The following is a 13,336-nucleotide window of genomic DNA, read 5'->3' on the forward strand; positions in this document are numbered from 1 at the left end:
GAGCTAAAAATGAGCATTGAGAAAAAGTGGAGGAGGATGAATATAAAAGAATGGTGTGATTAATTTATCAGCACTTAAAAAGACCACTGATAAAAAGATCTGTCGTGTTATTAAGAAAATTTGATTGAATCGCAGTTTTACCAATCTGAAATGGTATACGTTAATTTTTTTTTTTTAATAGAAAAAATATTCCTTTGTAAACTCTATGATCAGATATTTTTCATAAGTTCCTAGAGGGGACACACACACACACACACACACACACACACACACACACACACACACATGCGTGCATTTGGACTTGAAGAAGGCTTTTGACAAAGTTCCACATACAAGACTACTATGGAAGCTGGAAAATAGAGAAGGATTGAAAGGGAAAATGAAGAACTGGATGAAAAGTTACTTAACCCCTTCAATACGATGACGCCTACGTAGGCGTCATGAAGCCCCAGTAGCATATACGATGACGCCTACGTAGGTGTCATATTTCTATTCTGTTTCTTCTTCTATTGAGTTGTCCCGTACTTTGTGTTGGTTACTAAGTAAAGACACCGTATGCTGTCCTTGAAATCCTATTGCTCCTCCCACCATCCTTGTTCCCACCAATCACAAAAAATGAGCTACAGTATGCACCGCCTTCTTCCCGCCTTGTGTCTAAAATTAGGAAGTCTCTCTCTCTCTCTCTCTCTCTCTCTCTCTCTCTCTCTCTCTCTCTCTCTCTCTCTCTCTCTCTCTCTCTCTCTCTCTCTCTCTCTCTCTCTCTCTCTCTCTCTCTCTCTCTCTCTCTCTCTCTCTCTCTCACACACACACACACACACACACACACACACACACACACACACACACATACATTGTCTGTGATGACAAAGGAGTATCTGGCAGCTCTCTGACTGATGATAACAGAGTTGTATTTGCTGATAATTTCTCGACATTCTTCCTCCTCTACACAATCATCTGCTTTCTCTATTTCTTTCCCCCTTGCCCCTTTCTCCCCTTTCTTTATTTCGCTTTTTTTTTATTTCGCGTTGACACAGTTTATATTATGCATAGCAGGTGTATGTTGACTCGTCGTGTATGCTGCTTTGCAAATACGGGGTACAAGGTGACAAGCAGATACATGCTGGCTCAGGTTTCCCGCGCGCTACCGGCGGGCACGCCGTATACCAGCCAGGCAGGCTTTTTGAACATCCGGCACGAAGGGGTTAAGGGGAAGAGAGATGAGAACAGTGGTAAAGGACATGAAATCGGAATGGAGAATTGTAGATAGTGGAGTGCCTCAAGGATTGGTATTGGTATCAATACTTTTCCTAATATGTATAAATGATATGCCGGAGAAAGTAAGCAGTTACATGAGTCTGTTTGCAGACAATGCAAAATTGCTGAGACATATAAGAAACAGTAAAGACTGTGAAATTCTGCAAGAGGACCTAAATAAGATTTGGGATTGGAGTAAGAAATGGGAGATGGAGTTCAATGTAAAGAAATGTCATGTACTGGAAATGGGAAAGAATGAAGGGAGACCAAAATGGACATATAGAATGGGAGATGGAGAAATATTAAAAGTTCAAGAAGAGAGAGATCTGGGAGTGACAATACAAGATAATCAACAGCCTGAGAGTCATGTAAATAGGATATTTGGTGATATGTATGGAATGGTAAGAAATATAGGAATAGCATTCCACTACATGGATAAGGATATGATGAAAAAGATAACCATTATGATTAGACCAAAATTGGAATATGCTGAAACTGTGTGGTCTCCCCATAAGAAGAAACACGTAAAAAAACTAGAAAGAATACAGAGGATGGCAACAAAAATGGTTCCAGAACTCGAGGGATTGTCATATGAAGAAAAGTTAAAGGAAATTGACCTGCCGGCATTGGAACAAAGAAGAGAAAGGGGAGACCTAAAACAAATTTATAAATTATGGAATAAAATGGAAGAAGTAGATAATGAGGAGCTACTACTAAGAGAAGGAAGAAACACCAGCAACACACAAGGACACAGTAAAAAATTGAGAAAAGGAAGCTGCTTGAGAGACATAAAGAAATATAGCTTCCCGCAAAGAAACATAGAGGTCTGGAACAGACTAAGTGTGGATGTAGTATTGGAGAAGGGTGTGCACAACTTTAGGAAAAGCTGGACAAATACAGATATGGAGACGAGACCACATGAGCATAAGTCCAGGCTCTGTAAAACTACAATTAGGTAAATACAGCTAGGTGGCTAGGTAAATACACACACACACACATATATATACACATACACACACACACACACACGCACACACTGGATGAATGTAGATATGGAGACGGGACTATTAAAGCTTAGCTCGGGCCCTGTAGACTACAAATAGGTAAATACACACACACACACACACACACACACACACACACACACACACACCATGGCGCAACTGGTTAGAGCTCTGCGCTGCCAGGCTTCACGGTCTGACAGGGTGGCGGTTTGAGCCCGCTCAGACTGGATTCTTTCCATTGACTAGGAGTGGTTACTGTCTTGTCTTGAGCAAGGGGGATGGGGTGTGTGGTGTGTGAGGTCCTGGCAGTACCCAGAGATCGACGATAAAGAGCACTTGCTTATGTCGGGAGGGTACCTGCTGGCGATTATGAGTCCAACACGTGATCAGGCTATGGTGGTGAATTACACACACACACACACACACACACTTATCTGGCTTATTTATTTATTTATTTATTTATTTTTTTTTATAATTTTTTTACTCAGTGTTGCATTTTGTAAAGGTAGGTCTCTTACAAGATTATACGAACTTCAAAACCCCAGACATTTATCATGTGGTTAAGGTTCTTTAATAATGAAGTCTTGACTAGAACATTAATGTCATACTTTTTGGTGGCCCTTTCCATTTTATAATTTGTTCTTGGTATTGAATGCACTCTCGACTTGCAATTTTCCATATGCATATACAGGTGACCTCTCACATTTGTGGAATTCACATTCACAGATTTGTAAGCTTGCAAATTTCCGTAGAAGTAAAATTAATTTCCAGTGTATGTAAATTTTGGGCCACTGACCCCGTAAACTCGTGAAGTCAGTCATGGCGTCTGTTTTTTCCTGAGGAACAACAAGCTTAATCTTGTCACCAGCTGCTCCCTGCCATACCCCAACCTCTTACTACCTAACTCATTATAAACGTTCACTGATATTTTGTGTTGCACAGGCTGTTTTGTATGGTTTAGGCTGTTTTGTCCCATAATAGCTTTGCCACATAACACTCTAAACTTGAAAGTCACTGCATATACAATCGTAAGACAGAAGGGTTTTGTCAATGCCCAGGAACAAGAAAATGACCTGGCTGCCATGAGACCACTTGTGATCAGCACTAAATCAGGAAGAGAAGTTGGCTGGCTGGTTGTCTTGTACATCGTGCCGTCACACTGCCTAACGGCAACAAGAAGATATTGAATCTTATGAGCAGTTAAAGTTTGTTATGGATAGGAATACATTTGATTGAAGTGTTATGAAAAAAACCCACTATGAAACTTTATAAGATATGAAAACATCAGAAAATATCAGAATTTGGGTCTGAACGTAAACAAAACAATATACAGGAGCAGCTACCAGTTCGTGATTCATCAGCATGGAAAAAGGAGCAGAGTCCATTGCTTGGTCTCTAGATATAATACTTGCTCCATCTCGCCCATTGTAGCTGTTTATTGTTGTTTCGACACTAGTGGCTGGATTGACTCTGGACAGAGTGGATATTTTTTTCTGCAGTGTAATCACTTCTGGGTGGGCAAGGCTGGCCTAGTCTATAACCCAGGTATGCAAGTGGCTAGCATAACCATAGCTAACATAGCTACCATGGTGTAAGTTCACAAGGTTCAGTCTGGGTGTAAAAAACAATTCAGGTTGGATGTGCGAGACATTTCATTTATTGTCTAGTAAAGTCAGTCATGAAAATTACTTCATCATCATCCTCAATTTTCATTTATCTGTAAGCACCTTGGCTATATTAATGTGGATAACTGAGAGTTAACTGTATTTATGTCATGCACTTATTACAAGGCTGCTAAATGCTCCATTCATCCTTCAAGGTTTCTTTTTTATTTTAATTACCTAAGTAAATTTTGTAATATCCTCCCAGGCTTCTCGACTATCTGTCCAAAGAAATAGGCCTCTGATTCTTGATCACTCACGTAATAGCAATTTATTTATGACTGAAGTCACTCATAATAAATATATTTTTATTGTAATTTGTCTTCGCTTCTCCTCCAGTAATGGAATAATATCTTCGACAGACCTCTTTCCTCCTCCCTCCCAAAATTCACTCCCCAGATGACAGTCAGGCTTGTGCCTCTAGAGCATGTGGTTTTGCACCTTACAGTTCTTTGAGAAAGTCATGAAGAATATTTAATGATTTCTTAATATGGGATGCTCTGTTCAAGAGATTAAGAAAATGTTTAATATAGATGATGTATTTCTTTGTATTTTATGCTAGTCTACTTTATAGAATATCTGCAAAACTGAATAAGTTATGCTACAACATAGCATGGGAATTTGAAGTCTTCACCACCCAGCCAATTCCCCTACACCCTGCTCACTTTAACACTTTAACAACAGTAAATCTTGTATATGTTTAGTTATATTTTTATGCTTTCTCTTTCTTGAAGGGAAAAAGTCAAGTGAACAGACATCAACATCCCCGAAAGGAGACACAGCTAAATGTGAATTGTGTTGCAAGACAGACTTGCGATCTAAATTTAAAAGATCCAAGAGATTCTGCAGCACAGCTTGTGCAAAGAGGTAAGTACACAAGATAAGGTGGATTTATATATGGATATCAGAGAAAGTAGTTGACTTTGAATTATATAATGTGCAAAGTGGTAAATATAAGATAGGATAGATCAACCTATTAATATCAACTTGAGGATTCAGCTGGCTATGAAATAAATAATGAGTTTGAAGTGAATTTATAGACTTTAAGTGCTTATATTAAAGTAAATGAATGTCATAACCACATCAAGATAACATAAATTTTGCCAGTTTCAAGAAGCATTTTATGTAATTTGAAAATCTTAACTCGGTACTATTGATATTTTGCTCAGTTTGTCTCCAAAAATGCTGATGTGTTTTGGGGATTTTACACTAACCCCTTACATTCTTTGTGCCAGTAGTTTGTAATAAGTAACTTCCTATTTATGCTCATAGAATGAGACCTAAAGAAATTATACAATCTAATGGAAAATAATTAATTAACATAATGATTCTAGAGATATATCTTTGTGTTTTAAGTATGAACATTAACTGGATAAAACCCAGTTTATGGTCTGATGAACTTTTAACTTCATTGATTTGAACCAAATGCCATGAAACCACACAGACCTGACAGACCATTTTCAGCTGACCCAGCTCTCATTAACACTGATAAACTGTATCATAAGTGAAGAATCTTATTTAGTGAAGTGACTGGAAACCCAAGCTCACTGTGTACCATATTTCACGGTGTATAACATGTACAGGCGTAAAACGCGCACCCCAAACTTTAAGGCAACAATTTTGGTAAAAAAAAAATAAATAAATAAATAAATCTTAAAATGCTCATAAATATGTACAATTAAAGAACATTGATGATGTACAGTTTCCCAAAATTTATATATTTTTGGTTTAACCTGTAGGCTACTGCTTGTATTGACAAGTGTCCTTGAGTAAAGCAAAGCTGGTGTTGTGAGAAATACATCCCCGTACACACTGATGATGCACAGCTTCTGATATCATAATTAGCATATTATTCTCACCATCACTGGTAGGTTATGACACACAACTAGGCAAGACACAATTCACACGGTTCTGGTGACACTCGGCATGCAGCTGTTTGTTGTATGGGTGTGGTTGTGTGGTTTTCAAACAATGCAAATGGCGGCCGGGCTGGTGTTGCGAGAAATATCTCCTCGTACATACTGATTATGTACAGCTTCTGAGATCATAATTAGTATATTATTCTCACCATCACTCATAGGTTATGACAGACAACTAGGCAAGACACAATTCACACGGTTCGGGTGAAATGCAGCATGCAGCTGTTTGTTGTATGAGTGTGGTTGTGTGGTTTTCAAACAATGCAAATGGCGGCCAGGCTGGTGTTGTGCGAAATAACTCCTCGTGCAAGACTCATGATGTACAGTTTCTGATATCATATTTACCCCATTATTCTCTCTAATATTAATAATTAATAATGAATACGGATATTTTTTTCCAATATGATTTTTTATGTAGCTTATACTACTCAAATTGGCAACAGTGCTCCTTAGTCATACAAAACAATGCAAATGGCAACCAGGTCGTGTCGGCACCCGACAGAAAAATGGGATAACAACAAGGCAGGGGCTATCCTCCACCAATTTCATTTTTGTATAGTAGTTATTTGATTGCCCTGTATTCTATGGTAACATATTATAAGACAGCTATGGACTACGAAGGATCATAAATAATAATAAAGGTAAGTTTGCAGTTGTTATTGGACAAGACAAAAAAAAAAAGACCCTTAAACACCCCACAGAAGAAAAAAAATCAATAAAAATTTGTACCTTTGGCGTATAACACGCAGGGGTAAACTTTCAGGCATTTTTTATGTGAAAAAGGTGTGCGTTATACGCCGCGAAATACGGTATATGTGTAACTATTGTGGAGAAGAGGTGACAGTTCATGGTTTTGGTAATAACAGCTATGTGTATGCAGGATTCATATATTTCTTAACTTGCCTCACAAAAAGTTTGTATATGATATATTCATTATTCTCTTTAACAGGTACAATGTTGGATGCTCAAAAAGAATTGGCCTTTTTAGAAACCAAGAAGAATCCCCAAGCAAGAGAATGCGTGAAGAAGGAAATGCAGATGTTGGTGATGCAGCTCCTCAGCTGGAGCCTGCTGAGTCACAGGACATTGAGGCCACAGGCATGGAGACTGGTGGGGAAGCTGCTGATGGAGATGGAACCTCTAACCTGGAGTCCCCCTCTAAAACACAGAGGGTAGACATTCTGAAGTGGACGGTAAGGCATTAAAGATTTAAAGTTTAACTAAATGGCACCAATAATGGCATCAGGAAACAAAAAAATATATATATTGCCAAGGTATGGTTTAATATGTATTTAAAGGGTAATGTTGATAGTGGGGGAACTAACATGAGTACCCTCAGAATATCTTCATTTACGCACTAGAGGAAGGTTGCACTATATCGGGGTCAATACGCTGCGTTACATCGTGAGGCACTACTTCAAAACAGGTATCATCACTGCCTTCTCTACTAACATTACTTCCAAGGCCAGATACAGAACAATCTAGATTACACTTGATAGCACCCTTACTAAGTGGTCTCTTACGAGGAAATGAAGTCAAAGGCTGCCACCCCTCGGCCGACGAATCAGACCCAGGAGAATAAAAAATTGCATGTGTAGCCATCGCTATGGCTGTCAAGACACAGACTTTGGTGATATTTTGTGCGTGATTCAGGGAAGATAACGTGTCCCAGAATTCTGCACGGCCAGTTCAAACTACATTCACTCAGGCCAGAACATCTGTATATGACACCCAGAGTCAGTCTATGTAGCACTGGGTTGCTGTCACATTTATGTGACATCTACAGCATAGGGGTTAAACCTCATCTCTTTCTAACCGAAAAAAAAGTGACATCTACAGCATAGGGGTTAAACCTCATCTCTTTCTAACCGAAAAAAACAGGTTTCTGTGTCTACTGACATAATCTCTGTTATGGTCCCTCCTGCTTTCTTCATCCTAGATTTTGGTCCAAAGCCGGATGCTGTATCTGTGCATGCAATCATATTACTTGCTCATGTTCTTAAGGAGAAGTCTGCTGTGGATTAAAATTGCATCTATGGTCATGAATAATTTGTATGTTGTATATATTAGTACCTTTGTTATCATATGAAAATTTCAAGCTGATCAGATGATATGAAAAATTAAGAAAATAATTTTTCATTTTATGAAAATTTTGAATTATTTTTTCTCAGCCATTTTTTACTTACTTTCTTGTGACATGCACATCTGATAGTTCATTGTTATTCTAACAATTTGTCAAGATTTTTTTTTTTTTTTTTTTTTTTTTTTTTTTACTTTTTGTTAATCTGTAAACTTTTTCTTTTTAATTTGTGAAATTTTGGGGGGATAATTTTCCCATATATCGAAACTATGCCATTAAAAAAAACAAAAAACCCATCTTGGCACATTTTACTACGATACAGGATCTTGTATGTCCTAAAGTTTCATGAAAATTGTGAAAAAAAAAAAAATTCTTTGGCCCAGTGATGGTACTATACTTTTTTTTTTATTTTTTTATTTTTTATTTTTTTTTTTTTACAGCAAAGGTGTCAGTTGAAGGGCATTAAAAAAAAAAAGGAAACAATAATGTAAAAAAAAAACCCCACTACTCACTGCTCCTAAAAAGAGTTGGAGGAGTGGCCAAAAGATAGGTCAATTTTGGGAGGAGAGGTGTCCTGATACTGTCCTCTTGAAAGAGTTCATGTCATAGGCAGGAGGAAATACAGATGAAGGAAGATTGTTCCAAAGTTTACCAGCGTGAGGGAGGAAAGAGTGAAGATGCTGGTTAACTCGTGCATAAGGGATTTGGGCAGTAAAGGGATGAGCTTGAGTAGAAAGTTGTGGGTGGCGAGGCCACGGGAGGGGGGGAGGCATGCAGTTAGCAAGTTCAGAAGAGCAGTCAGCATGAAAATATCGATAGAAGATAGAAAGAGAGGCAACATGGCGGCGGAATTTAAGAGGTAGAAGACTATTAGTAAGAGGAGGAGAGCTGATGAGACGAAGAGCCTTAGACTCCACTCTGTCCAAGAGAGCTGTGTGAGTGGAGCCCCCCCACACGTGAGATGCATACTCCATATGAGGGCGGACAAGGCCCCTGTATATGGATAACAACTGCACGGGGGAGAAGAACTGGTGGAGACGATACAGAGCGCCCAACCTCGAGGAAGCTGATTTAGTGAGAGAGGAGATGTGAAGTTTTCAGTTAAGATTTTGAGTGAAGGATAGTCTGAGGATGTTTAGTGTTGAAGAAGGTGACGGCTGAGTGTTGTTGAAGAATAGGGGATAGGTGTTTGGAAGATTGTGTCAAGTTGATAGGTGGAAAAATTGGGTTTTTGAGGCATTGAAGGACACAAGGTTCCTTTTACCCCAATTGGAAATGATAGCAAGGTCTGTCAATGCTACTTTCATATGAATTTTATGGGATCCATAATCACATATCAGTGAGTGCATAAAAGGATCAGGCACCTTGTCCCCCCTTTTAAAGGTATTAATCGCTCAAAGGCGAGGGTGTCAGGGCACGCCATGCCCCTCATTGTTGCAAGGTTTGATCATTTTTTCTCCAGGTGCATAGCTATCAGTTGGAATTCCTTTGTCTGTCTTCCTCTTCTTCTTTAATGTCTTCTTCGGTGTAATTCTTCTCTTTTCTCTCATTTCTAATCCTTTTTCTATGTATTCATTTGTTCCAAACATTTTTGTGAGCAGGTTGCACTTTTCATATCCATAATTGTGTTCCAAAACTGTTACATGGGTTACAAACTTCACCCTGAAGATTGCTGCATGTTTGATTCTCCAACATTTATTGATTTGGTGACAGACAGGTGTGTGTGTGTGTGTGTGTGTGTGTGTGTGTGTGTGTGTGTGTGTGTGTGTGTGTGTGTGTGTGATTCACCACGGCCTGATCACGTGTTATTCCATACTTTGGCATGCCAGCTAATGTGCCGCAGTCAGCGTGCCACGCCCACGCAGTAGCCATTTAAATCTCCTTGCTATTGGCATTTAAATTTATGTCCGACTGAAAAAAAAATCTACCATTTGAAAGCTAAAGGATAGGGTGTTGCAATAGACCATATAACCCAATTTCGTATTTTTTGAAAATTATTTTCAAATTTTCACAGCGGACTCTCCCCTTAACCTTGATTCAGCCTTGATGCAACCAATTAAGGGAAACTGAGGATGTTAAATGATGAAGAAAAAACAAAGATATGATACAAGTCTTGAGAATGGCAACCTGTTCACTTGGTTTATGGAAAGGATGGAATAGGGCAATTTATTATAATTGGATTGATAGCACCATATTAAATTATATTAAGTTACAATTTTGGTGATTACCATTCATTCCTTTACAAGTCTGTCAGACTTCGTTTAGTGTACAAATCCAAATCACACATTTCTATGTATATGCATTTACTTATCATGCTGTAAAGGTCTATGGTACATGAAATAGTTCCTCCATGGGAGGAGCATGAATACTTTGTTGCATGGTTAGTTCTCAATTAATATGAAAATTACATTACATTTTCTTGTGTTTAATAGGTCAAGGATGTAGTGGACTTCATACAAAACCTGCCTGGATGCAAAGAATATGCTGAAGACTTTGCACTTCAAGAAATTGATGGCCAGGCACTCATGCTTCTGAAGGCAGATCATTTGATGTCTGCAATGTCCATGAAGTTGGGTCCTGCCCTTAAGATATGTGCAAAAATTGAGTCAATGAGAGGTGACAGAAAGGACACATGAAGGACATAGTGTGTAAGGCATTGTCTGCTTTTGTTGAGCAGCTTTAATTCATATTTATGTAAATGTTAGAATTGCTAGGTCACTTTCTGTACTTTGAGAACCTGTTTTTTTCTACTACTGAAAGCCAAATGTGTTGTTTAATGTATATATTTAGATTTATCTAAATTACAATGTAAATATGAATACTTTAATATAATAATAATAATGCTATGACTGAGATAACTGCACTGCCATTCTTAGAATTAAACATTTCTCACCACTGTCAAACCTAAAGATAGAAGTGTAAGTAGAGGTTTTGTATTGACTTGAGCATGTACTTTTGTAACTACTGAGTATGAACCTTTCATATCTGGTTTAAAAAAAAGAGAGGGATTGTTTCATATAAGTAGAATAACCAAATGGTGCTTGACTGTTTTCTTGTATGGATCTCATCACTAATTTATTCTTATTTTAAAATGAGTGCAATCACAAGTTTAAGCTGATCCGAGATTTATATGAACCAATTATCCTTTGCTGTGCTGTTTTGAGTTTCTTAAAGCTATCATGAAGTTATTCTGGAGTGTATTGCACTACACAGTTATTACTCTGTTTTACAACTTATTTACACACTAGATTTTTCACAAATATAAATTTATATTAATTGTTGTTAAATCATCTTCATTTACATAAAAAAACTAAATAGGTGTTTATAGGCAATACTCCTTCACTAATAAGTTTCAATACTCCTTCACTAATAAGTTTCATATATCATACCATCACTGGTTTGTTTGCATTGGAAGGTATAGTATATGGGACCATATAATGCTGCTGTGAGAACTCAACCCTTTGGGTAAGGCATTAGTGAACAGAAATTAATCAGTCTGTCAAGGGTTTCATAAGTAGTTATGTGTGGTTGAAGTGTGTGTTTGTACAAAGAATGTTTTGTAAAGCAATGGTTAGATATATATTATATGGTTGTTGCACACTCAGTGACTCCATTTTGTAATATACTTTATTCATAAATTCAAACCATAACTTGTTTCCATGCCATTCAGTTGGTCGATTCCTTCAAGTAGTATTGTTCTGAGAGTGTATTGTCACCTCATCTCTGTGCACTCAGCTGATTGGGGTGAGCTGCACGCCAACTGCCTAGGCTGAGATTTGAACCTGGGCCCATGGAATTGTAGCTACTATACAGTAACCACTGCACCAAAGAAGTGTTTTGGGGCGAGATATATATATTAGAACACTTTTTGCTAAAGTGCTCAAGGTATTGTAAGGAATGGAGGCAAGAGATGAAGCTACAGTAAGGTTACTTAAAGGTAAAAGGATTCTTTTTTGTCCAAGATTAAAACAAGCGAAGAAGCAGAAGTTAAGGACTTAATTTATACATCTTTGCAGAGAAGGAATAAAACTGAAAAAATTACAGAACAATAAAGAAAATCAACTTGAACACACACACACACACACACACACACACACACACACACACACACACACACACACACTGCTCCGATAGCTCAGTGGTTAAAGCTCTGCACTGCCAGGCCTCCTGGGCTGGCAGGCAAAGGTTCGAGCCCAGCTTAGTCTGGGATTTTTTCGCTGACAAGGAGTAGTTACTGTCCCCCCTTGAGGAAGGGGGATGGGGTGAATGGTGTGTGAAGGTCCTGGCAGTAATTGGAGATCGGCTAATAAGCCTTAATCTTGGTATTGATATTGACAGAGGTGGGTGCGGTACTGAAAAATCAGTAGTGCGGTACTTTTTCCAGAGTAGTGCGGTCCCATTTTTTTCTTTCCCAGTGTGGTACGTGGCGTGCGGTACTGGGGTAGCGGTAGTCACTAGTCAATATGAAAAAAATACTTCAGTGCCTATCCTGGCTATCCATTGAAGGAAGGAAGGAAGGAAGGGTGGTGTGACAGCTGCAGTAGCACTAGCCAGGGAGGATATGGGGGAGTGAAGGGGAAGGGGAGGAGGGTAGGAAGGAGAGGAATTCTCCGGCGTTTGAGCGAAAACGAAAGATTACTAATATAGGAAAGTCATGACGGGAACAGTGCCTTATTCACACTGTCCAACATATTAAGACAAAACACATCAACTGCAACTGGTTATGACGAGACCTCGACCATGGGAAAGCTCTAAGCACTGGTGTATCAGGCCTCAGTGAAGAAACCATGTGGAAATTTCGACGAGGAGATAATTATAATAATAATAATAATAATGTTAAATTATTATTATTATTATTATTATTATTATTATTATTATTATTATTATTATAATAAAACAATATTGATCTTGGCTACATTGAAGAGAGAGAGAGAGAGAGAGAGAGAGAGAGAGAGAAAATAGAGAAGTTACAATGAAGTTAAAAAACATATAGTACGTATGTACTATGGTCTATGTTATACATCAGAGAAAAATTTGTACGGGACATGAGATTGAGCGGCGATCATGTTTGCTTCCTTGTACTGTTGTACACTGACATGTACAGTCATCGTCAGAGGCAGTCATGGCGCGCCGCCTTGGGTTGAGTGACGAACAGATTTACTCTGAGTAATTCATTTAGTATTTAATTTTGAACAATAACTGAGAAGTCAGAATGATTGAATCACTGACTCTGACGACAGATACCGATTGACTGATTGAGTCCGATTCACTGTAAAAAAAAATAAATAAATAAATAAATAAATAAACATTTCTGTGAGCATGCCGCGCTGCAAATGTCTTTGATAGTTTTCTAAGTACCGCAAAAAGTACCGCATAATTTTTTAGTGCGGTCCGCGGTAGTGCGGTATTTTAAGAAAG

General features: G+C 38.3%; 1 protein-coding gene across 12 annotated transcripts in view; it reads left to right on the top strand.

Moving 5' to 3' along the window:
* The window catches only part of LOC127006573 (polyhomeotic-proximal chromatin protein-like), a 78,945-nt gene extending 67,383 nt beyond the window's left edge, over nucleotides 1-11,562 (top strand). For 11 of the 12 annotated variants that reach the window (XM_050876680.1, XM_050876580.1, XM_050876612.1 and 8 more), the window contains 3 exons: nucleotides 4,654-4,786; nucleotides 6,788-7,031; nucleotides 10,351-11,562. In XM_050876680.1, the coding sequence (XP_050732637.1) occupies nucleotides 4,654-4,786; nucleotides 6,788-7,031; nucleotides 10,351-10,554 (581 nt within the window). In that variant the 3' untranslated portion in view covers nucleotides 10,555-11,562. The remainder of the gene's footprint in view (nucleotides 1-4,653; nucleotides 4,787-6,787; nucleotides 7,032-10,350) is intronic. The other variant, XM_050876623.1, reaches the window with a different exon arrangement.
* The last annotated feature ends 1,774 nt before the right edge of the window (nucleotides 11,563-13,336 follow it).

This window comes from Eriocheir sinensis, chromosome 3, assembly GCF_024679095.1.
Source record: "Eriocheir sinensis breed Jianghai 21 chromosome 3, ASM2467909v1, whole genome shotgun sequence".
In the NCBI taxonomy this organism is placed as follows: Eukaryota; Metazoa; Arthropoda; class Malacostraca; order Decapoda; family Varunidae; genus Eriocheir; species Eriocheir sinensis.